The sequence below is a fragment of the Podarcis erhardii genome (genome assembly GCF_964252035.2).
Source record: "Podarcis erhardii genome assembly, chromosome: 1".
Lineage (NCBI taxonomy): Eukaryota > Metazoa > Chordata > Lepidosauria > Squamata > Lacertidae > Podarcis > Podarcis erhardii.
This window is the reverse complement of record NC_138497.1, coordinates 135,110,970-135,137,041: the sequence shown is the minus strand read 5'-3', so window position 1 is coordinate 135,137,041 and position 26,072 is coordinate 135,110,970. Positions and strand designations below refer to the sequence as shown.

Here is a 26,072-nt window from a genome sequence, read left to right as displayed (position 1 = left end):
CTGCCAACCTGAAAGAGTTACCTCTAGTTGTGAACTTTGCCCCAGGATGAGAACGGAAATTGTGTGCCGGCGAAAGCACGCCTCTACTTAAGAACTGTTTCAGGTTAAGAACGGACCTCCAGAACGAATTAAGTTCAAAACTAAAGGTATCAATGTAATAATAATAATAATAATAATAATAATAATAATAATAGCATTATTCTGAACAGTGGTTTGCACACCCCACTAAGGAAGATAATAACACAATAACATTCAAAACCACTGATCTAATGTCCTCTCTCTCTCTCTCTCTTTCTTTCTTTCTTTCTTTCTTTCTTTCTTTCCTTTCATTAGCAGTTCGCCAATCTGACTGGGTTACCCCAGCCACTCTGGGTGGCTTCCAACAAATATAAAAGCATAATAGAACATCAAACATTAAAAGCCTCCCTATTGCAGTGGACCACCAGCTCAATTCTGCACAGATGGAGGTATACAGCCTTCAGACAGGCCGTTCAGGGGGCTATAGTAATAGGGAAATATTGTCACACAGGCCCCCTTCTGCTTGTATGACCTTTAGATACAACATGCCCTTTTTGGGAGAAATAGGTCCCATGAAAGGAGAAAAAGATCAGAAATAGAAGAGGTGGCAAACAGCACAGTAAGCCTTCAGAAGATTAAATAATCCTGTAAAATAGAATTAACAATGGTTAAGAAAATGAATCATCAGCTTCTAGAGGGAATTTTTCTTTACTTGTCAATCAATCACAACACAAGTAAAAATCACATTGTTGGGAGTTAGCCAGGATCAATCCAGACTGCCATACCTCTCTAGATCAGACACTGGTAGAAGAAGATAGCCTGTATGCAGGGACAGCCTGAAAATTCAGCCCCAGGCTGAATCAGTGAAGAGGCCAGCAGAGGCGGCAGCAAACCCAGCAGCGGGAACAAATGAAGATAGACAGGAGATTTTCACAATCTCCACAGACAGCAAAGAAAGTTGAGAATGAGATTTAAGGTAGGACAGAGAGGGCCATGAGTGGAGCAACCACAGTTGCCACAGCCTTAGCATGCAGTGCCATCTGAAAAGTTGACTCCCAGAGGTCCAGGGTGACAATTCCTACCACCTTAGCACATCTCTTCCAGCAGCTAGATTTCACAAATGGCCACTGGGCTAAAGGAGGGAGGCCATACACAAGACGGTAAATCACTGTGGGAAAATCAGGAAAGGGTTCAGTCACACAACCTATGAATGAGCAGTGAAAGTTATAGAACTCGCACTGCAGGCTGAACCATCCCTCAGGCCTCAGCTATAGCCATGGTGCTGAGCCCAAGACACTACTCACCCTCCTCCATCTTCTTAGCATTCTGGCAAGAGGCTAAGACAGGTTTCTTATGGGCACCTAAGAGCCAAGGGCAAGAGCCGAGATTGGTGGCTGTATTTATTTCATCTTCAACCTGGCCTTCAAACTTCACTTGAACAGGATTAAACCAACCAAGCAGATCAGAGACCTGAGACTGCTCAGCCCAGAGGCAGAAAAAAGACACAGAGAGGACAGTATAGCCAAATCTTTCTTTAGAGAAAACATACTTCTTGGTGCAGAATACCCTAGTGTTTTACGACTACAAAATCCCACATCATTAGAAACTCACAACACAAAAATGCCAGCTATCACTACTGTGCAATGCCTAAATTCTTCTTTCTGTTAAAGAGAGTAATTTAAATAATTTTACTTGTTTTAGTTCCTCTTCCTTTTTTCCCATTTTTTGCAGCTCTTGCGTGAGTTTATTGACATTCTTTGCTTCTTCCCTGTTCATAAACTCCAGTTCTCTGACTCGTGATTCCAGCTTTTCTATTTCTTCTTTTTGAACAGCAAAGTTTTTCTGTATCTGCTCTTTATCTAAGAAAAGCATATTATAATCCTCTGTTTTCTCTTTTATTTCATTTTGGAGAGTCTCTACCTATAAGAATGGACAAACAAAAAGATTTCATGCCGCTTGAAAAATAAGCGAGTTAATCTAATAGTTAATACACCCCTAACACATTTATGTAAATCATTATAATTTGATTCAAAGCTCCTATCTGGACAGGGATAGCCTAACTTCTGTTGCCTATGTTCTGGTAACCTCTAGATATAACGCAATGCGTTATACACGATGCTGCCTCTGAAGATGGTTCGGAAACTTCAGGTGGTGCAGAATTCAGCAGCCAGGTTGCTCAATGGAGCAGGATGGTTTGAGCGTATCACACTGATCCTGCCCTGACTCCCAATCATTTTCTGAGCCCAATTCAAAGTGCTGGTTTTGAACTATAAAGCCTTAAACGGCTCAGGCCGCAATACCGCAAGAACCACCTCTCCTCATATGAAGCGAGTTGGACCCTGTGATCCTCATCTGAAGCCTGCCTTTCTGTGCCCCTTCTATGAGAAGTCCAGAGGGAAGCGACATGAGAACGGGCCTTTTCTGCAATGGCTGCATACTTGTAGAATGCTATCCCCACAGAGGCTCACTTGCTGCCTTCATTACATATATTTAGACGCCAGACAAAAACATTCCTCTTCTTCCAGGCCTTTGGCTAATTAAACAACCTATGGCTTTTTAAACCGGGTGTGTGGCCTTATTTTGGTTTGTTACTATGGTATGCGTTTTTGTGATTTAATATTGTATTATTTTTTTTAATTAATTTTTATTAAAGTTTCCACACAAAAATTTTTATCAACACAAACAAAACATAAATACATAACAATAAAAACATACAACACATATAATTTCGAGTCTTAATTTCTTATACCTTACTTTCCCGACTTCCTCATACCTCCCCTTCCTGCATTCTCATGTCTGTAATTGTTTAACAAATCCCTCCCTTATTTCCAACTTAATTTTAATAACACTCATTTTCTTTTAACTTATCCATCACTGCTGTTAACCCCTAATTTTCTCCTCCAGCATCAACCTAACATTCAGTAATTTTTGCATATTTCTTTAGATAGTCTTTAAATTTTTTCCAATCCTCTTCCGCCGTCTCTCTTCCCTGGTCTCGGATTCTGCTCGTCATCTCTGCCAAGCTCATGTAGTCTATCACCTTCATCTGCCATTCTTCCACGGTGGGTAGCTCTTGTGTCTTGTGATTTAATATTGTAAACTCCCCTGTGATCCTCAGTTGCAGGGTAGTACAGAAATTTAATAAATAATAATAAACTAAGAATTGCCCCAGTAACTCCTTGCCAATACTGAAAAACAGAGAGCTATGGTGATAATTTGCTATACTATCACCATTCCTTCCCTTTAAATGGTGAAGTTAGCAAAGTGTTCATTAGCAATCTGTGTGTCATAAGTAGCCTATGGGGATTCAAAATCCATCATGCTGGGATTCCAGAAAGCTCTCTGTTGCTGGGCTTTTGGTCCCTGTGACGCAGTGGGCGGCTGACATCCAAGATATTATGGTCTTGTGTCTAGTGGGATGTGTGTGGGATATAGTGTGGTAACGCCATGGAGGCTCTTTCCTGCTATGTCTGGATTGGCTCAGTCCATGCATGACAGTGTGGATGCATTAAGCAGTGTTGCCATGGATCCAGGGAAAGTGGCTTGGAGATTTATTATGGGATGTACACAGGATGTTGTCTAGGATACATTGACACAGTACATTGACACAAGCTAGCTGCCAGCTTGGTGGGGTCTTAAGATTGTAATACTTTTTCTGGGTTGGGCTGATCAATGTAATACTGAAAAATAATCAACTTTTTCAAAGTTGCCCTAGTTCAGATGATCCATCCTTGAAGAATGTATGTTTTACCTACCTCATACACTCTGGACTGCTCAGAAGTTTGGGATTTTCTTGTCACTTTTAACTGCATTTCAAGTTTATGAATTTCTTCCTGAAATTCATCACGTTCATGTTCCCGTTCTACAGCTTGTTTCTGTCAAGAAAATAAGAGTTGTGTTTCCAGATCTTAGAATTTACAAGAACTGTTTTAAGGCTACTGAGAATTTTAACTGAAAGATTTAGTGCTATTTTGTCCACAGATTGCAAAGAATGCATTGATTTCTTACATCCATGAAATCTCGCTGGTTTTTAAGCTGTCTTTCAAGGGCTTGAATCTGTTGCCTCAGGTCAGTAACCTCTAACGACAGGGCTGTTATCTTCTGATTTTTGTTTAGTTGTTCTTCAAGTTCCATCTCCAAGATTTTCATTTGAGAATTCAAGGTGGAACAGTCCTTTTCTACTTGACATTGCAGTTCTAACTTTGCTTTTGCTAGATGTTCAATTTCCTTGAGTAAAACTAATACATAAAAAATAACATTACCAAAGATATGAATATCACACATTATTTTAAAATTAAAAAGGAACACTGAACATTTATCACATTGGAACTTCTTGGCTGGCATCAGAATACATCCATGTGGTGAGTTGCATCTTGAGATTCATTCAAGTCAGACAAATATGACTGATCTTATTCGTTGGAACTCTCCTTGCTTTAGCTCCCTCCTCAGTCCTGCCCATGAGTTTGACCCCAAACTGCGGGAGGCAGTGGAAGACAGGAGTGCCTGGCGTGCTCTGGTCCATGGGGTCACAAAGAGTCGGACACGACTAAACAACAACAGCCCTGCCCATGGCAAGCTAGAACAAAAGTGCAGAAGTAGTCTTGGCCTGTAAGATGACCTTTGTCAGAAGAGAAGGGTGTCTCTGTTGATTCTCCTTGGTCTCTCAGAAGCTTTCAATAGCATTAACCATGGTATTCTTCTGAGAGGCTATCTGAATTGAAAATGGGGGCAATGCTTTGTGCTGATTCCAGTCCTACTTGGGTGACCGGTGCCAGAGGGTGGTGCTTATGGAGTTTTGCTTGGCCCGATGGGCCTTCTGTGCTTTGGTTTTCTGCCCCATGCTGTTTAACACCTACATGAAACTGCTGAGTGGTCATCTGTAGTTTTGGTATGCATTGTCAGTAATATGCTTATGACTCATGGCTCTTTTTCTCCCTTGCATCTGCAGGTATGGCAGTGGATGTACAAAACCAGTGTCTGGCCTCACTAATGGACTGGATGAGAACTAATAAACTGAAGCTTAAAACTAGATAAGAATAAAACACAAGAATAAAATAGGGTGGCTCCCTATATTGGATGGGTGGGACATGGCCTGTTGCAGATACAATTACACTCCCTCTGAAGGTGTGCAGACTGGGGGTATGTTCTGGATCCATCAAGGTTCAATTGGCCTTAGTGGTGCGACCTGTTTTCCATCAGCTTCATTTGGTGACCTAGCTATACCCTTAACTTTGGTTGTCTATGCTCTGGAAACCACTGAATCAGATTACTGCAATGTGTTATATGGGGGGCTGACTTTGAAGACTGTTCAGAAACTGCATCTGGTGTATAATTCAGTAGCATAACTGAGCATCACATAAAACTGATTCTGGCATGGCTGCACTGGCTAACAATTAGTTTCTGAGCCCTATTCAAAGTGTGGGTTTTAACTCATAAACCCGTTTGCAGCTCAGGACCACAATACCAAGAAGTGCCTCACTCCACTCTGTATTCTTCACCTGAGGCCCTCCAAAGGACATGCAAAGGGTGGCAACACAAAACTGCACCTTCTCAGTGGTGGCTCTCCGTTTAGGGAATGCTTTCACCAAGGAAGCACACCTGGCACCAGGAGAAAACCATACTTATTTACCAAGGTCTCTGGATCTTAGTTTTCTGCTTATCATATAGATGACCTCTCCTTGTCTTGTGCTGTGTTTTAACCCAACAGAAATCTGTTACCTATTGCATTTTGTTCTGTGCTTTTGGCTGTAAGCTGCTTTGAGGCAGAAGGTGAAAACAGGGTATAAATTTCTTAAATAAATAATACCAACTTTTGCTTTACATACTTAAAAACTGCAATCCCTTTTAAAATGTTTTAAGTCAGTGGAAATTTTCCACCTAGCGAAATTTTCAAACATTTTAGCAATTCAGGATTTGTGTGTGTTTAATATTTTAATATATCAGTCTATTCCAGTGTTTCCCAACCGGTGTTCCGCGGCACACTAGTGTGCCGCGAGACGTTGCCTGGTGTGCCGTGGGAGGGAGGCGGGCGAGTCGGGCGGCGAGAGGCGGGGCGGCGGCGGCGAGCACACGCGGGGCGGCGAGCGAGCTCCCTCCCACATCCCATCGCCGCTCGCTTCGGCCGGCCGCCCCGTGCTCCGCGCTGGTGTTGGCCAGCCTTGCGCACCCGGGGGATCTCCCCCCGAGAGCGCAAGGCTTGCGGGCGGAAGCCGGCAGCACGGAGCGCCCTTCGGAGGCCGCCCCGTGCTCCGCGCTGGTGTTGGCCAGCCTTGCGCACCCGGGGGATCTCCCCCCAGGAGTGCAAGGCTTGCGGGCGGCAGCTGGCAGCGCAGAGCACGGGGCGCCCTTCGGAGGCCATTCCGTGCTCCGCGCTGGTGTTGGCAAGTGTTGCGCACCGGCGGATCTCCCCCCGGGAGCGCAAGGCTTGCGGGCGGCAGCTGGCAGCGCGGAGCACGGGGCGCCCTTCGGAGGCCGCCCCGTGCTCCGCGCTGGTGTTGGCCAGCCTTGCGCACCCGGGGGATCTCCCCCCGGGAGCGCAAGGCTTGCGGGCGGCAGCTGGCAGCGCGGAGCACGGGGCGCCCTTCGGAGGACGCCCCATGCTCCGCGCTCGTGTTGGCAAGCCTTGCGCACCCGGGGGGCGCGTGGGGCGCCCTGAAACAGAGGGTTCCCCATGCTGCGGACTGTAGCCTGCCGCCCGACGCGCGGGGCGCCCTGAAGCAGAGCGCCCCTCGCACCAGGCAGACATGGGCCAGCCCCACAAGCTCGGGGGACAGCGGGGAGGCGCAGCACCGCCATCCCACTGTTCCCCGACCTGGTTTTGGGGGGGGGGGAAATAAAGGAAATTTTTTTTTCCTTTATTTCCCCTCCCAAAAAAGTAGGTGCGTCCTATGGGACGGAGCGTCCTATGGGACGAAAAATACGGTACTTACTATTTCATAATAAAGTAATTATAAAATACTTTCTTTGTGTTTATTTGATGCCTATTAAAGAGAGTTACTTTATATATAGTCAATATAGGCACAGAGTTAATTTTTTAAACATTTTCTAATGGTGGTGTGCCTCGAGATTTTTTTCATGAAACAAGTGTGCCTTTGCCCAAAAAAGGTTGGGAAACACTGGTCTATTCCTTACCATCTTCTCTCTCCCCTACATTGGCAGTCAACGCTTTCTTTTGACTTATTAGCAGCTTCTGCTCCTCAAGAGATCTTGCATGTTCCTGAGTTAACTCTTGGAGCTTTGCTTTCAGGTTCTCCAGTTCTGCAACAAGATGGCATTCAGACTCCTCTTTCAGTTTCAAGGCTTCTTCCAAGGCATGTCTTTCTGTTAAATAGCCTTCAATGAGGCCTGAAATCCAAACATTGTATGAAAGCATAATGATCAGGCACTGATGACATTTTTGCAAGGTAGGAGTACCTATGTATAACTATACCAACAATGCAAAGAATATATAAATATACCAAAATAGATTAACAGTTACACATCTATTTTCACTGAAAACTTACTATACAAAGAATAAGATGTTAAAGAACAGAGAAAAGAAACCCTAATTTCCCCAAACACAGCTGATTAACTTTCCTGATATATTTTGTTTATACAATATTAAGCTAACTCTGTATAAGAACAGAGCTTGGCTACTGCTCAGGGTTTGTTTGGGAGAAACGAAGAATCACCTTTGGACACAATAAGCCACACTCTGGCTCCTGTTGTTTGTGTAGTGGCAGTAGAAGGAGTGTGGGAGGAGCGTCACGGAACTTTTGAACAGCATCAACCAACATGCTGCTAATTCACATTAAAACAGTTTGTTTTAAGCTATGGTTATATGTGACATGTGAACCTGGCCAAATTTATGTAAATAGCTCTTCAGGTATGCCAAATTAGTATGTAATAATTTTTTATTGGCTTTGTCCCCACTCCCCCAAACTCTAAATAATGTAAGCAAAATATATGCTATTTAAGTTGTCATGACTTATAGATTTACAGATACTCCAATAAAATTAATTTCCAAGTAAAGTGACATACCTAGCTGGCAGTAAATCACACGATTCAAAGTTGGAACTAACTCTTTATTAGCAAAACCATGATCTCCACAAACTTCACTGAGTGTCAGGCCTGATAAGAACAGTGGCTCAACCCCATAAGTCTTACCCCATGAATCAGTTGCCAAGACCTAAAGTCCCTGCCTCCCCGCCGCCATTCAAATTCCCTCCTCTCCAGGGCTTTTTCCAAGCAATCAAATCCTGTGCCTACATGAGGCCAACCTCTCCTCCACCCTTTTCATGCCTCTTCTGGTTCTGGGAGGTGGGTGAGGGAAGCTTGTTGCAGCAGCAGAGGGAGACATGTGTGGCTCTTCACCAGCCTGACTCATCTTTGCCTCTTGGCCTCCCTCCTCCCACTCTCCTGCTTCAGTTTCCACCTCCGATTCTGGACTTTTCTCTGCCACCAATTCTCTCAGCTCACTGAGCCCTGTTGCCTCTTCAGCTTCCAGCACCTCCTCCTCCCAGTCTTCTCCCTCTAACCACTCATCTTTGTCCTTCCCTCTGTGAGGGAGCCTTCCCTGACCTGCTGAAAGAGGCAGTTATTAAACCTCTTCTTAAAAAAACATCTTTAGAGCAGCCAGTATGGCCAACTATCGCCCAGTCTCAAATCTTCCATTCTTGGGCAAGGTGACTGAGCAGGTGGTTGCTCAACAACTCCAGGCACGCCTGGAGGATGCGGACCATTTGGATCCCTTCCAATTGGGATTCAGGCTTCATCGTGGGACTGAAATTGCCTTGGTTGTGTGGGTCGATGATCTCTGGCAGGCTAGGGATAAAAGCGAAAGCTGTTTCCTAGTTCTGCTGGATCTCTCAGTGGCCTTTGATACCACTGACCATGAGATCACTCGCTCAGGTAGACCTGCCAGGCACTGCGCAAGACGAGCAACACCAGGAGGTTCCTGTGCAGCTTGACGACGCTGCGCTGGCCCCACACACTGTACATCTTGCGCAGCAAGATGCTGACTATGTGCTGTGCCTCCAGCTTGCAATCCGTGCCCGATGGGATGTCCTTGTAATGGCATGCAGGGCCAGGAGGGGCAGCGCTGTGAGCTGCCTGCCGCCCAAAGCGAACGCAAGAGGGGAGCGGCCCGTACGTGCAAATGCATAGCGCTCCACTCCTCTCTGTCGAAGAGGCAGCCTGGCGAGCCTCAACGCCCGCTGCTCTCCATCCTGCCACTGATTCGTAAGGTTGTGAATATAAGCTGCACTTTAACTATCACAGTCGGAATTTGGAGAAAAAGTGTGGCTTATATTTGGGTAAATACAATCTATTACATGTTTTCTAGAAAACAAGTACCAGTATATTAAATGAGATGTAATCCCATTTAATGTAATCCCAGTCAAGTATGCATAGGATTGCAGTCTGTGTGCATTTTTTGTTCTATATCTATGTGACAGTCTTTCAGGTAAGATGGTAGGCAGAAAGACAGTAGCAGAAACCGAACTATACACAGATACAACCTCAACGGAAACAATTATGGCAACTGGAAAAAGGGTCCCATGATAACTAGAGTGTCACTGTGTCTATATGTAGACTTTTGTTTCACCATGTACCATATTTTTTGCTCTTTAGGACACACTCTTTCTCCTCCAAAAATGAAGGGGAAATGTGTGTGCGTCCTATGGAGCGAATGCAGGCTTTCGCTGAAGCCTGGAGAGCGAGAGGGGTCAGTGCGCACCAACCCCTTTCGTTCTCCAGGCTTCAGGAAGCTATCCGCAAGCCTTGGGAGCCCGGCGGGAGTTCCTGCTGGGCTCCCAAGGCTTGAAGATAAGCAGCCAGCATCCCAAAGCCCAGGGAGTGCTGCGCAGCGCACCCGGGGCTTTGGGCAGTTATCCGCAAGCCTTCGGAGTTCCCGCCGGACTCAGAAGGCTTGCGAATAGGAGCAAGCTCTGGGAGTGAAGGTGAGGTTGTGTGCTACCTCGCCCCTGTTCCCGGACCTGTTCTCGGGGTCGGGGTCGGGGGAAGCTTGGGCTTCCCCCGCCCCAGCCCCGTGGCTAAAAAGGAACCAAGACAGCTAGCGGGATCCATCCCGCTGGCTGTCTTGGCTTCTGCCAAAGCCACGCGCAGCCTCTATCGGCTGCAGAGGTTGTGCATGGCTAATTTTTTTTTCTTTATCCCCCCCCCCAAAAAAACTAGGTGTGCCCTATGGTCTGGTGCGCCCTATAGAGCGAAAAATACGGTAATTGTGGTCATGCTCATATGCTGAACAGGCTGCTCAGGCGCAGGAGAAAATTACCTGTGCAAACCACCATTTAGAACTGCTTTAGATCCCTGCAAAGTTTTAGCACCACACAAGAAATTTTGGTTTTTATTTCCATACCTCTTGCTTTGTGAAGTTCCAGTACCAGATTATTCTTTGCCTCACTTTCTTCATTAAGACAGTCCATTAGCTTTTGGCGTTCGTGAACCACCTGACATGCTTCCCAGGTCCTATGCTTTAATTCCTCTTCATAGTGAATATTAGTTTTTTGAGTTTCCTCCAGCTTCAAAAAATTAAATGTTTAAGACACTAAATAAAAGGCTAAGCTGTATTTCTAATATTTTAGACTTCTTATATGATGTTATTATAGGCTTTGCTAACTAAGTAACCATACAACAAATCACTGTTTGTGTTAAGAAGCTACCTTATCCTTATCCTATTCTTACCTTATTCTTAGGCTACCAAAATCCTCTGACATAACTTTTCAATCACTATTCTGAACAGTGAAGTATAGCACTTTTTTTGGGAGGGGGGACTGTACTTCACCTCATCATATGGTTGGGACCAAAAGCTGGTATTTAGAAGAAAGCCATATGTTGTTTGAAGGCTTTCCCCTTCACACTATTTTAAATCTCTGACATGTGTACTTATTAAGACGTCTAGTGAATTCAATGGGCCTTACTCCATCCACATGCAGTTTAAAGCACTATCAAACCACTCGTGTTAAGGGTGCTGACCTCACAGAGCTACAGTTCCCAGCACCCATAAACTACAACTCTCAGGATTATCCATGACTGCTAAAGTGGTGCAATAGTACTATGGTGCGGATGTGACCTTGCACACATTCATCTCTCCATACGGCTGCGTCCCCTTCCCTGTTCCCAATATATTTGGAGCATTGTAAGCACATTGGCAATAAAAACTCATCCTGGTCAGTAAAGTGCTATCTCTATTCATGGTGTAACAATATTCATTTCCAGACATGAAAGCAATTACTGATTGGGAAGCTGGTGCCCATTCCTTTCTTTCTACTGAATATATTAGAAGATACAGATCCTCAGCAATGCTCAACATCTCACTATTAATATATACGGTTACAGTTCAAAATTAAGTAGACATTAATTTAAGTTTACCTGTTTAGTTGATTCAGCAACCAGCTCTAGAAGCTTTTCCACAGCAATATGCAAACAATGACAAATTTTATGAATCCTCTCTTCATTTTCAAACACCAGGTTTGGATTTTCAAAAATACTTTCACATAAATGCTCACTCAGTTCAGATACTTCATCAGGCAACGAAGAATCAAAGCTGTGTTCTGGCAGAGTTTGATCAAGAATTCAAGAAATTAAAATGTCACAGGTTTAAAAACAAAAGCAGAGACAACAAAACAACTTGTTATATCAGTGTGATTCCCAAAGTGGGCAGTACTGCCCTCTCGGGAAAGGTGGTGTTACCTATGGGGGCACTAAGAGTCAAGCAGGTGGGCTCTGGAGGTGAGCCCCTCTGAATGCACTGATCACTTATGTATGATTGACCAGGCTAGAGGCCAGAGTGAAGCACATTGCTTGCTGTGTATTTAAATTTCAGATTGGATGATACAGTGGTGCCTCGCAAGACGAAATTAATTCGTTCCGCGAGTTGTTTCGTCTTGCGGAGCGCGGATTCCCTGGGTATTAACGGTTGTAAGAAAAAGGAAACAAACTCGCAAGACGTTTCCGTCTTGCGAAGCAAGCCCATAGGGAAAATCGTCTTGCGAAGCAACTCAAAAAATGAAAAACCCTTTCGTCTTGCGCGTTTTTCGTCTTACGAGGCATTCGTCTTGCGAGGTACCACTGTAAATCCATTTTTAGATACAGTGGTACCTCGGGTTAAGTACTTCATTCGTTCCGGAGGTCTGTTCTTAACCTGAAACTGTTCTTAACCTGAAGCACCACTTTAGCTAATGGGGCCTCCTGTTGCTGCCGCACCGCCGGAGCACAATTTCTGTTCTCATCCTGAAGCAAAGTTCTTAACCCAAGGTACTATTTCTGGGTTAGCGGAGTCTGTAACCTGAAGCATATGTAACCTGAGGTACCACTGTACAATCGTACCTTGGTTGACTAGCAGTCGAACGTTTTGACTCCGGAACGCTGCAAACCAGGAAGTGAGTGTTCTGGTTTGCAAATGTTCTTTTGGAAGCTGAACGTCTGGCAGGGCTCTCACGGCTTCCGATTGGCTGCAGGAACCTCCTGCAACCAGTCAAAAGCTCCGCCTTGGAAGTCGAACGTTTTGGAAGCTGAATGGACTTCCGGAACAGACTTACAAGGTACGACTGTACTGAGGAACTGAGGTAGTGAAGAGAAAACTAATTTGAGCTGAAACAAAATTTTAAGAAATTTTACAGTGAGATTTGGTTACAGAAGGAAATTTCTGGTCACTCTCCTACACAATGAGCAGTTGTTAAGAAGCTCCTTGTTGAATTTCCAGCATCACATTTGCTGGAAGGCCATTTTAGTGAGGTCATCCAACTTCTGTTCAAGCAAAGAAATCTACTCCAGATTACTAAACATGGTGATTTAAGACTTCTGCTAAGAGACTTTAAACCTGACATTGAGAAACAGGTATCACTTGATCAATCCCATCCACTGCATTAAAAACAATGTGGTATCTAAGACTCTTGTTAAATGACTATCAGACTTTGGAAAGCTGGTTTCACAGGATCAAGTTCATCAATTTTGTTGAATTAATTAAACTAAATCACTTTAGCAGTAGTTTGAATAAACTGGTATTCTGATTTTTTGTGTTACTATCTTCCTTAACTGGATGTGCAAATTGCTATTCTGAATAATGTTTTTTTACAGAGTAGGGTGGGGGCACTGGGGATCAGTTTATCTAAACAACAATTTCTGTGTAGTAGAATTCTGTAATTGTACTTTGTTATGTTTTTTATATTCTGTTATAAGCCGCCCAGACAAGTGGGCATGGTATAAATATTAAATTATTAGTAGTAGTATTTATTATCAGGCAGTGCTAAGTAAAAAAAAAAGTTTCTTCTTTTCTTCCTATTTGAACATTTACCAAAAAAAATCAAATAAATTGAAACCTCCAGATTATTAATCAGTTTCTATACACAGTGAAGGAGAAACAAAGGAGAAAAAAAAGAGTAAAAGTCAGCCCAAGGCCTGATCCCCATCACAACCTGAGTAGAACCCAGAAAAGTAGCATCTTAACAGGCTCTCGGAATACTCAAATATGGAAAAGAGGAATAGATGATCCATCCAAAGTCAAGCACTTTCAGTAGTAGAGACATGCTTAGCTTAAACACATGCTTAGCTTTCAAGTTACACTACAGAGTCTTGTTTTAATACTGGCTAGAATGCACCATACTTCTGAGAAGCCTTGGAGGAAATGTATTTGAAGACAATGTATTTGAAACCCATGGTAGTTTTAGCTTTTCTCTGCGCACAATTACCTCTACTGCTTTTCTCTATGCCCCATTTCTCCACAGTTTTACGATTTTGCGCAAGTACTATTTCTCCAATTATACTGCGACTCTCTCCTGAATCTCCAGATGCTAGACTCTCATCAAGACAAAGACCAATCTTCTTGTAGATGAGGTCTTCAGTATCTTTTGTAGCCTTCACCATTTTCAGAAGCAATTTCAAAGCATGCTGATAAGACTCTTGCAGCTTTTTCCTAGAATAAAACATATATATTGAGCTGTTCTGTCTCTGAAATCTGTGCCATAGATTTCCCTCTGTCTGATATCTAGCACATCTCCTTCAACACTGAACAAAATCTACCCTCCCAATAATCAGCCTCCTGCACTTTCTATGTGGTCATTGATCCAATGTCTTTCTCAGCAGCTTTGCTGCCACCTTGCCTGCTCTCTGGACTCTTGCCATTACCATTCTCTTGACCCATTCTCCCTATGAACTTTTCACTCTCAGCCTGCCACACGCCTTCCATTGGCTATCTTCCTTCATACACTAATGCACCTAAGCAATGTTCAAAATTTCCCAAGTGCATTTAGTGTTTGGGAACCATCCAATCACAATCAATCCAATATTTCTTGTCACTTGGTTGGCACCTAACTTCTCCAGCTGATCTGTGAGAAGCGGAGAAACTTCTCTCTTTTCCAGGAAGGGCTAAGGTATAGTTCAGCATCATATGAAAAATGAACGTAAGATTTTAGCTGGAGTTATTTGTATTCAGGGTGGGAGATAGAAGGAATCTACAGTGCATTCCACTTATCCATGAAAGTTGCTTAATTAAAATGTTATAGAAAAAGGTATTGCGCTCTTGTGCTACATACACCCCCTTAATCATTTTGGTTCCTCTTTTCTGATCCTTCTCCAGCTCTACAGTGTCCTTTTTGAGGTGAGACAACCAGTATTCCAAATTCAGTCACAGCATAGATTTTTATGTTATGATATCAACAGTTTTATTATGAATTAATTTCCTAATGATCTCTCAACCACATAATATCTCTCTCTCTCTCTCTCTCTCTCTCTCTCTCTCTAAGACTCCTTCACCTATTGCACTGAAACAAAAGTATGGTAATAGAGACTCTGGCACCCTGGTTGATAAGCCAGCGTAGAGTAGTGATTAACATCAGACCTGGACCTGGGAGACCAGGCCACAAATCCCCACTTGGGCATGAAGTTCACTGGGTGTTCTTGGGCCAGTTTCTGCCATTCAGCCTAACCTCACAGGCTTATTGTGGGGGTTAAATAAGGAGAGGAAGAACCATGTACACCACCTTGTGTTCCTTGGAGAAAAGGCTGGCATATAAATGCAATTAAATTTTTTTTAAAAAAATACCAAGGATGAGAAAGATATCATTATTTGAGAAGAGGATGGGTAGACATAGGAAAGCCTGGAAAAAGATTGGAAAACTGCAGGAGGGTTCAGTCCCTCCCCGGTTTTGGGGGGGGGGGACCTCTGTTTTTTCCAACCCTTCACATCTTTTTAACTTGGTAAAACATCAATGGGAAGCATAGCAAATGTAACACAGAACACAAAACAAAGGGTGAAGATAGCTTTTGTTTTGAAAAAAATATATATGCTGGGATAGAATGTGTTGCAAGACAACTGGCAGGCCATAAAAAACCTAAAGGGACATCAGCTACATTTCTCCCCCGAGTTTTCTAGAGTGCAAAAGTTCTAGGGTCCATCTGCAAATGAAGTAAAAATTCTAATCCCGTCTCTGAACAATAAAAGGTATGTCTTACCATGCCTAACCGTGGCTTAGTGAGAACGAGCAAGTATGCAGGGATTCAGAGAGAAAATCTCAGCCACCTCCCTCCTTCCCTTATCTCCCTACTGCCATGCTACCTGGAGATATACCATGCATTAACTTTTCCTCCTCAATTCTGGCATCAACCATCCTCAAACCTTACTCTCCTACATTGCCAAGTTTCAAATCAATTAGCTGAGCCATTTTCAAACTACAGTGGTACCTCTAGATATGAACGGGATCCGTTCCGGAGCCCTGTTCGCATCTAGAGGTAAACGTAACTAGGGACGGCACGTCTGCGCATACGCGCATTGCTTTTTGCCGCTTATGCGCATGCACGTGATGTCATTTTGAGCGCATATGCAAGCGGCGAAACCCGGAATAATAATAATAATAATAATAATAATAATAATAATAATAATAATAATAATAAATTTTATTTATATCCCGCCCTCCCCAGCCGAAGCCGGGCTCAGGGCGGCTAACAACACTAAAACAGTACAACATTATAAAACATTATAAAAATGAATTAAAATCAAAATTGATGGCAACCATAAACTAAAGTTCTATAAAGATTGCCAAAGGAGGGAGTCAGGCTGCGCCCTGACCAAAGGCCAGGTGGAACAGCTCTGTCTTGCAGGCCCTGCGGAAAGATGTCAAGTCCTGCAGGGCCCTTGTCTCTTGTGACAGAGCGTTCCACCAGGTTGGAGCCGCAGCCGAAAAAGCCAATCTGAGTGAGAGACTGCTGGTGTCCTTCTACCGAGGCTCCATAGAGAGCATTCTCACATACTGTATTTGTGCCTGGTTCTCCAGCTGTACAGCTAGGAAGAGGAAGGTGCTCCAGAAGGTCATAACCACAGCCCAAAGGATTATTGGTCATCCCCTCCCATCTTTGGAAGAACTGTACGGTTCCCGTTGTCTTAGGAAAGCAAACAATATCCTGCAGGATGCATCTCACCCGGGACACAGTCTGTTTATACTACTGCCTTCTGGCAGGAGATACAGAAACATCAAGTCAAGGACAAATAGACTGAAAAATAGTTTCTATCCAAGAGCTGTGGCCTTCTTAAATGCAGTAACTCGATAGTGTGACCTGGGAGTTTGATGGGTGTGGGTGTGGGTGTGGCTGGAATGTGGTTTGTTTGGTTGTTGTTGTTGTTTTGCTTTTGTTGTTTTTAAGGGATGGCATCCAATTTCGTTGCACTTGTGCAATGTTGCACTTGTGTAATGACAATAAAGAATCTATCTATCTATCTATCTATCTATCTATCTATCTATCTAACCTCTCTGTGGCTTGGGACCTTCAAGGTGTTTTTATTTGAAGACCGTAAGTTCCTCTGTGGGGGATACCAGGAGAGGCGGTCCCGTAGGTACGAGGGCCCTAGGCCGTATAGGGCTTTGAAGGTTAAAACCAGCACCTTAAACCTGATCCTGTACTCCACCGGGAGCCAGTGCAGCTTGTATAGCACCGGATGAATGTGATCTCTAAGCGAAGACCCTGTAAGGAGTCTCGCTGCGGCATTCTGCACCCGCTGGAGTTTCTGGGTCAGTCTCAAGGGCAGCCCCACGTAGAGCGAGTTACAATAATCCAGTCTGGAGGTGACCGTCGCGTGGATCACAGTGGCTAGGTCAGGGCGAGAGAGGTAAGGAGCCAACTGCTTAGCTTGGCGGAGATGAAAAAATGCCGCCTTTGTTATAGCTGCAATCTGCGCCTCCATGGAGAGGGAGGTATCGAAGATTACACCCAAACTCTTAACGGACGGTGCTGGCACTAATTGCACCACCGCAAGAGATGGGAGTTGCCCCCTCAGTCCCATGTCGTCCCGTCCCAGCCAGAGGACCTCTGTCTTCGAAGGATTTAACTTCAACCGGCTCCCACGTAACCATCCAGCCACAGCCTCCAAGCATCTGATCAGTGTGTCTGGGGCCGAGTCCGGGTGGCCGTCCATCAACAGATAGAGTTGGGTGTCATCAGCATACTGATGGCAGCCCAGCCCAAAACTCCGGACAAGCTGGGCGAGGGGGCGCATAAAGATGTTAAAAAGCATCGGGGAGAGTATTGCACCCTGGGGCACACCACACACCAAGGAGTGGCGGGATGACAATTCCCCCCCAAGCGCCACCCTCTGTCCCCGACCAGAGAGAAACGAGCGCAGCCATTGAAGGACTGTGCCCTGGATCCCCACGTCGGCAAGGCGGTGGTCCAGGAGTTCGTGATCGACCATGTCGAAGGCTGCTGACAGGTCTAGAAGAATCAGCAGCCCCGACCCGCCTCGATCCAGCTGCCTGTGGAGATCATCTGTTAGGGCGACCAGAGCCGTCTCGGTCCCATGACCAGCGCGGAAGCCGGACTGGAATGGATCCAGAGCTGATGTTTCATCCAGAAACCTACCAAGCTGTTCAGCAACCGCTCTCTCAATCACCTTACCCAGGAATGGTAGATTCGAAACTGGGCGGTAATTGGATAGAGCTAAGGGATCTAATGATGTTTTCTTTAAGAGCGGACGCACCACTGCCTCCTTCAGTTCCCCTGGGAATGTCCCGGTGCCAAAGGACAGATTGATGATATCCCCCAGGGGGGCCCGCACCTCGTCTGGACACGCTCTAATCAGCCAGGACGGGCACGGGTCGAGAGGACAGGTGGTGGGCTTTCCAGCTCGGAGGAGTCTGTCCACATCGGCTGGGGATATCCAGTCAAAGTGGTCTAATACTGAACCCGAGGACAGTCGAGGGGCCTCCAGTTCCTTTATTGTATCCAAATTGGCAGGGAGGTCATGGCGGAGAAACAAGACCTTCTCCGCAAAAAAGCTCACATATGCCTCACAGCTGTGTGTCAAATTGTTATTTAAATTTGGCTGTCCGTTACTTCCGGGTTGCCGAGGAGCGCAACTCAAACACGCTCAATTCGAAGCATATTTAACCCGAGGTATGACAGTATAAGTTGTATAAGCCCCCAATTTCTCATTATAACAGCGGAATGAGATTTAGCCAACTCACCCTTAATAAAATAAATACATACATCAAATATACTTTCCCCTGTCTCTGTCTCACTCCTTCCTCTTCCCTCAGGGCTTTTCTGTCCCTAATCACACACTCTTGTCATTTTCCATCTGACCCTCATACTTGACCCTCACTCTATCCAACATTCCCACTCAAACCCTCCCCTCCACTCAACCTTCTTTTACAAGTTAATCTTCAGCATGTGTGAAGGACACATTCATAAATCCCACTGACTTGACTAACATTGGTCACAAAACTACATTTTTTAAACTACTACAAAAAGCCACATACACAACACTTCCCTTGAATTAACATAACAAATCACACAACAGCACAAATGGACAAATTTTTCCAGAACAAACCCCCTTCAAATTCTATCAGGGAAAAACACAAAGCAGCTGTCAACATGCCAGAATCACTTGTCTAATGTCAATCTTGTTCAGAATAAGCCACTTCTTATTCTCTAATACTGATTATTAGCATTATCTGCTTCAATGGTATTCTCTTTTCTGAACCTTAATTTATACTGCTTGCCTAATTTATATAAAAACCCAAAAATATTTTGGATATCATGAACTAACCTTTCATTAGTACAAATGTCCATATCAGATCTCAGTAAGGCCATTAGAGTCTCTCCTTCCTGATTCTCTCTGTCTCGTTGCTGGAGGTTTCTCAGTTCAGCATCAGCATCTTCTGCTTCTAAGAATTTGACCTTCTCCTCCATCTGTAGAAAATGTAACAGTGAGCTAAAAGGTTTTGCAAAAGCAGCATATAGAGGTTTTGGTAGAAAATTTGTTTTTTAATATGCTAAATACTACAATGTAACTTTTATTGCACTTTGATGGCTAAGTTCATTGTTAAAACTGTAGCAGACACATGGCTCCCACAGAGACCATGAAGTCCTGAGTCACTCACAGGACTGAATGTTGAATTCCCTCCACCCATAAACAAAAGCCTGGGAGACTCCAGTATCACTGTGAATATAATCCAGGATAGCCCAGGATGACAGTGGACAGCAGGATGGACAGTACTGCATGTGAAATACTGTAACTGATCTTCCTCCTGTTTAAAGAAGATTTGACAACAACGACTGCCATACACATACAGGAAAATATGCTTGTATTAATGATACAATCCTTACTTTCTGCAAATGCCCCATGCTAACTCTGTTTTGTTATGCTAGAGAGCAAAGAAAAAAACAAAAAAACAGCTAGGCATCTAAGCCTCACTGAAATTTTATAGTAGTATTTTTGTGAATTCCTCTATACTATCAGTACTTAAATTTCAAAGACCTTCAGACTGGGCATTGATAAAACAAATTCAGAATTGGTCCAAAAAATTATTTTTCTATAAACCTGCAGACTAGTTTACCTTAGAATGTAATCATATCTATGTCTTTCACACCTGGCTAAGGAATGAAATATCTAAAACCTTTGAAAGGCAATTTATTTAGTAATTAATGCTAGTATAGTCCTCGGAGTGAGTCAGTTCCAATAGCTGGTTCCACAGACCGGCTTATTTGACTAACGCCAGAAAAAGAAAATTTCTATATCATATGTTTTCCCAGCAAGGGTCAAATTAGAGAGGTGTCAAATGCATGAACTGCCTTTAATGGTTAAAAGAAAATAGATGGAGGGAGGGAGGCATAAAGTCTTTCCTTCTGTATCATGATCTAAATAACAAGTTCCCCCTCCATGGCTATCTACCCTGGGAGGGAAACTGCCTTTGGCACCTTTGCTGCACTTGCTTACAAAGTTTTATCAGAACTAATTAGGTAATATGTTAAATGCATTTATGCACTCAATGTATGATCTAATTTACAGATGCAGCAGAACTGGAGAAAGGTGTCAATTGATATTGTTCCTCAAACAGGACGGCTTCAAATGAAGGCAACCTACAGAAACAAAGTTAAAAGATTTTTGCTTCTCTTAAAAATCAAAGCAGATCCTCACTTGTTGTTTGTCTAACTTGTTGTTTTACCTCTTTCTGAAGATGCTGGCAATTCTCTTTTTCTTGATTAACTTCCACCATATGAATATCTTGAAGTTCCTGTATTGCTTTTTTATGCTGCTCCTCTATATGGAGGATTTCATCCCGCTGCACATCCAGGGCATTATGATAGTCATCTTTCAACAAACGTCGTTGTTTTCCTAGCACTACTGCCAAATCTTCCTATACATAATCAAAAGTTAAAAACAGGAATCCAAAATTACACATAAATCACACATAGTATTTACAAAACAATAAAGCAAATGCAGACATTTGTACCAGAAAAAAATACCGTACAGTGGTGCACCGCAAGACGAATGCCTCGCAAGACGGAAAACCCGCTAGACGAAAGGGTTTTCCGTTTTGGAGGCGCTTCGCAAAACGAATTTCCCTATGGGCTTGCTTCGCAAGACGGAATGTCTTGCGAGTTCCTGTGGGTTTTTTCCCCTCCCCCCCTTTTCCTAAGCCGCTAAGCCGCTTATCAGCTGATCCGCTAAAAGCCGCTAAACCGCTAATAGCGCTAATCCGCTAAGCTGTCAATGGGCTTGCTTCGCAAGACGAAAAAACCGCTATACGAAGAGCCTCACGAAACGGATTAATTTCATCTTGCAAGGCACCACTGTATTTTCCGCTCTGTAAGACGCACCAGACCATAAGACGCACCTAGTTTTTGGAAGAGGAAAACAAGAAAAAAATTATTCTGAATCCCAGAAGCCAGGACAGCAAGAGGGATCGCTGCGCAGCGATCCCGCTGGCTGTCCTGGCTTCATGCTTGGCCGCGCACAGCCTCTCCTGGGCAAGGGGTGCCTTCATCCCCTGCCCGGGAGAGGCTGCACGTGGCCAAGGCTCCCCCAAGAGCCGCACTCCCTTTAAAGAGCACGTGGAGTGTGTGTGCGGCTCTTGGGGGCCTTTCCCCGAGGACGGAGAAGGGCAGCCCTTCTCACTCCTCGGGGAAAAGCCTCAAAGAGCCACACACACGTTCCACACAGCTCTTTAAAGGGAGCTTCAAGCAGAGCCTCCCGCTTGCATTCACTCCATAAGACGCACACACATTTCCCCTTACTTTTAAGGAGGGGAAAAGTGCATCTTATAGAGCGAAAAATATGGTAACTGCTGTAGCTCATTTTGCTGCTTCACTTACAGATTATATAGGTTTTTAAACAGTTTCCCTAAACAGCTATAGAATGTCAAATTCCCTAACTTTAAGGGTTGCAAACTTTCTGCTGCACAAATGTCAGTTACCCCATCTTGCCCTCCCCTATACCTAAAACATAGGTAGCAGGTGCAGTGCACAAATAAAATATACATGTTTCTGGTCACAGATAAAAAGCAAATAAAATGAGAAACTTAAAGCGTAAAAGAGAAATTATAAGAGAGCAAAAGCAAAGCCTATAAAATAGCTGGCCAAATCATGATTTGCCAACATGCTCCCTCCTCACTTGCTGACTCCCCCCTCCCCTTCCACAGTAAATCTACTTTGCTGTGGTGTCCAGAATGAATAAACTATATTTGCTGCCCACAACAGTTTACATGCAAGAGCCAGAAACGCATCTGAAAGTATGCTTCTGTTCTAGTGCAGAGAGAAACTGTGGATTACTATAAATAGTTTGATAGATTTAGAAAACACAGTAAACTACTATACAGTCATACCTCATGTTACGAATGCTTCAGGTTACATGTTTTCGGGTTGTGGACCGCAGTAAACGCGGAAATACCAGAACGGGTTACTTCCGGGTTTTGCCACTCGCGCCTGCGCAGAAGCGCTAAATTGCGCTTTGTGCATGCACAGAAGTGCCAAATATTTGCGCTGGCGCAAATATGGCGCTTCAGGATGTGAACACTGCGGGTTGCGGACATGCCTCCATCATGGATTATGTCTGCAACCTGAGGTTCCACTGTATAGCTGTTACAAATCAAGAAGTAGGGGTGAATCCATATGTGCAAGGAAAAAAGACACTGGTAGCCTGCACCATCTGGCTCAACCTGAATCACTCAAACCCAGAACTCAAACCCAAGAGTAATTAATGGTTAGCCTCACTCACGTTATGTGCTTCTTCTAGTTCTGCAGCCATTGTTTTAAGTTTTCCCATGTGAACTGTAGTCAACTCTATTTTCAGATTGTCTTGGCAAATCTGCAGCTCTTCAACATGTTGAAGTTTCATTTCATCTACTTGAGCCAAAAATATTTGATTTTCCTTATCTTTCTGAAGCAACTGGTCTCTGAAATCTACCCACAAATCTTCAAGAGCTTGCCTGTGCTCATCTTGCAGGAGCTGAATTTCAGATATATATGTAGACTCTAGAGAATCCAAATTTGATAAATGCTTAGTCTCCAGTTCCGTAATTTGTGCTTGATGATTATTCTGCATGTCTGCTATCTGAGTTTCTAGAGCCTGCTGCTGTCTCTCAAATACAGACTTGAGAGTTTCAATGTCTGCTTGGTGCTTTGTCTGTAGAATGGATGTCAGTGACGAAATATGCTCCTTATGCTTTTGCTGCAATTTGGTCCTTTGGAGATTGAGCTCCTCAGTGTGTTTTTCCCTCAGCTCCTGAAAGAGAATCTCATGTTCTCTTGTGATTTTTTTAGTAATAGCTTCATGCTCTTCCACCAATCTAGATTTACAAGGAAGTAAAAACAATATCACAACAATAACACAACAACAACAACAACAATTTATTATTTATACCCCACCCATCTGGCTGCGTTTCCCCAGCCACTCTGGGCGGCTCCCAACGAAATATTAAAAACATGATACAGCATTAAACACTAAAAACTTCCCTAAACAGGGCTGCCTTCAGATGTCTTCTAGAAGTTGGGATAGTTGTTTATTCTCTTGACATTTGATGGGAGGGGGTTCCACAGGGCGGGCGCCACTACTGAGAAGGCCCTCTGCCTGGTTCCCTGTAACCTCACTTCTCACAGTGAGTGAACCGCCAGAAGGCCCTCGACGCTGGACTCAGTGTCCAGGCTGGATGATGAGGGTGGAGACGCTCCTTCAGGTATACCGGGCTGAGGCCATTTAGGGCTTTAAAGGTCAGCACCAACACTTTGAATTGTGCTCAGAAACGTACTGGGAGCCAATGTAGGTCTTACAAACTCCATTATATTTTAAATAGAACTCTTCTACTTTCTTTCCCATATTAACAATGGAGAGCTCCCTTACCCACAAAAACAGTCATTTACCAAAAGAAAATGGGAAATGTATTGGCTTAAAAGCACACATTTCCGTATGAAAAGGTATATTTCAAGTCATTAGGATCAAGTATTAATAAGGCAAGTCTGCTGAAACACACACCTCTAAAGAATAAAATAACACCAGCTTTCTCCTAAGAAAAGGAAGACTGTATTATGAATCCTAAGTGATTTCCCTTCTCAACTCAACACACACAGGACTATTCCCTGCCCCCCAATTGGTTTCAGAAACCTCCATACAAACCCTTTCAATTTGGGTCTTCTGCCCACTTCTTTTCAAAAGAAGGCTCTGAGCATCCATGAAACAGGGAAATTGCATTTTAATTGTAATTCATAAACAAAGCAATGTTTGCCTGTCCTTCCCAGTCTTTTACCACACCTTGATTATGTACGGACTTACATAGCCCTGTACAACCTGGGGCTGGGATACTTCAAAGAATACCTTCTCCTGTATAGGCTTACCCACTTTTAGTGGAATTTGATGTCAGTATGGATGTTTTTAGTTAGCTGTTTGCGATTTACCTGACATTTTTAATAACTATATTGTGCATTTGAAACTTTTAATAACCTACTCTGAAACTGCTCTGTAATGAAGAGCTGGTAAAAAATTGATTTACCGTAAATCATAATCACAACGATAATATAGTAAATGACAAACCTGCTCTGTGCATCTTTAAGTTTAGCTTTCCACTCTTCTTGTAACACTTCTTGGGCTTTTTCTAACTCTTCAGTCATGAGCGTCTTGGTGGAAGTTAGTTCACTGTCATATTGAGCCAAAGTCTTCTGTGCATTTACTAAAGTGTCCTCCAGCTGCCTGACGCTGTTCTGCTGCTCCTTTAAGGATTTCTCCAGTTCTACAATTCTAGCAGCCTGCTGCTGCTGAAGCCAAATCATTTCAGCTTCACGAAATTCAGACTGCTTTTGCAAGGCTCGCTTCTCACACTCTGCCTTGCTTTCAAGCTCTTTACGCAACAATGACAGTTTCTCTTCAGCCTTTCTTCTTGATTCCTCCTGTTCTCGTTTCCATTCTTCAGCTTTTGTTTTATGAGTCTGTTCCATTTCCTGCAACTCCTCTCTAGCTTTGCGTAATTCATTTGCATGATCTACAATGAGTTTGCATTTAATCTGTGAATTTTAAAAAAAATCAGTTGAAATTTCAATCATATAAACTCTCAATATCAAATTGCTTGAATTTAAATTATGAACCCTAACTTTATTTAAAATATCTTATTTTATATAATATTAAGAAACGAACATGCACTATCATCTAAATATTTGCTCAGAAGCAATCCCACGGTTTTCTATGGGGCTTACCCTCACATAAATGTGCACAGGATTGTAGCCCAAGATATTTTAACTTTATATATTTTACTCTTTCTAGTGCACACAAAACTGCTAAAAGCTAATATAGGGAAAAGCAAATATAGAAAGTACCAGTAAATTAGACACTAATCCAATACCCAATGAACTGGGAGTATGTCCCATTTATGTCAACAGGACTTACTGCTGAGTAGACCTGTATGGGACTGCACTGAATAAAGCATAATGTGATCCATAAAGTCACTTTTTAAATGAAACCAATGCAGACAAAATTCTGAAGGGGATAGAATTTTCAAATGTTCCCAGAAATGAGGGCTGCCCATAGAAATCAATGGAGAAATCCCAGATTTCAAGGTACAATCCCGCTCAAACAGCCCAATGAGTGTACAGAATGCAGCTGAATGTTGGGGGAGGAGGGGAGGTGTGAAATGGCTGAAACCTTGAGTAGAAGCAGCATCTTGTTGCAGGCCCCCACTTGGATATATCAAACCTTTTCCCAAGACACCTGCCTTCTATGGATGAGGTTAGAATCATAGAAACATAGAGCTGGAATGGACCTCAAGGGTCGCCTAGTCCAACTCCCTGCAATGCAGGAATCTCAGCTCAAGCATCCATGACAGATGGCCATCCAACCTCTGCTTAAAACCCCCCAAAGAAGGAGAATTCACAACTTTCCCATGGAAACTGTTCCACTGTCAAACAGCTCTTACTGTCAGAAAGTGTTTCCGTATCTTTAGTTGGATTCTCCTTTCTTGTAACTTGAAGTCATTGGTTTGAGTCCTACCTTCCAGAGCAGGAGAAAACAAGCTGGCTTCACCTTCCATCTGACAGCCCTTAAGGTATTAGGTGGTGGCTATCATATCTCCTCTGTCTCCTCTTTTCCAGACTAAACATACCCAGCTCCTTCAACCTTTCCTCATAAGGCTTGGCTTCTAGACCCTTGATCATCCTAATTTCCAAGTCAAAGCATAGGCCTACATCTGTCTAGCCTGCTGTTTTAGCTCTTAATTTCCCCCTGTAGGTCCATGGCTCCTTTGGCAAGTGAGTACTACCTCAGCAGCTTTGAATACCAATGCTCCATTGGAAGACACTGAGAG

The 26,072-nt window shown here is 43.6% G+C and overlaps 1 protein-coding gene across 2 annotated transcripts in view; it reads right to left on the bottom strand.

The window, feature by feature from the left end:
* Nucleotides 1–26,072, bottom strand: part of PCNT (pericentrin) — a 93,233-nt gene that overhangs the window by 42,377 nt on the left and 24,784 nt on the right. For both annotated transcript variants that reach the window (XR_014160971.1, XM_081879909.1), the window contains exons 12-22: nucleotides 24,314–24,780; nucleotides 22,505–23,075; nucleotides 20,454–20,645; nucleotides 19,055–19,197; nucleotides 13,707–13,930; nucleotides 11,389–11,570; nucleotides 10,376–10,538; nucleotides 7,150–7,362; nucleotides 4,027–4,256; nucleotides 3,774–3,893; nucleotides 1,711–1,938 (exon numbers count right to left, since the gene is read on the bottom strand). Coding sequence is in view for 1 of the 2 variants with exons in the window: in XM_081879909.1 (XP_081736035.1) it covers nucleotides 1,711–1,938; nucleotides 3,774–3,893; nucleotides 4,027–4,256; nucleotides 7,150–7,362; nucleotides 10,376–10,538; nucleotides 11,389–11,570; nucleotides 13,707–13,930; nucleotides 19,055–19,197; nucleotides 20,454–20,645; nucleotides 22,505–23,075; nucleotides 24,314–24,780 (2,733 nt within the window). In the remaining variant the exon portion in view is untranslated. The remainder of the gene's footprint in view (nucleotides 1–1,710; nucleotides 1,939–3,773; nucleotides 3,894–4,026; nucleotides 4,257–7,149; nucleotides 7,363–10,375; nucleotides 10,539–11,388; nucleotides 11,571–13,706; nucleotides 13,931–19,054; nucleotides 19,198–20,453; nucleotides 20,646–22,504; nucleotides 23,076–24,313; nucleotides 24,781–26,072) is intronic.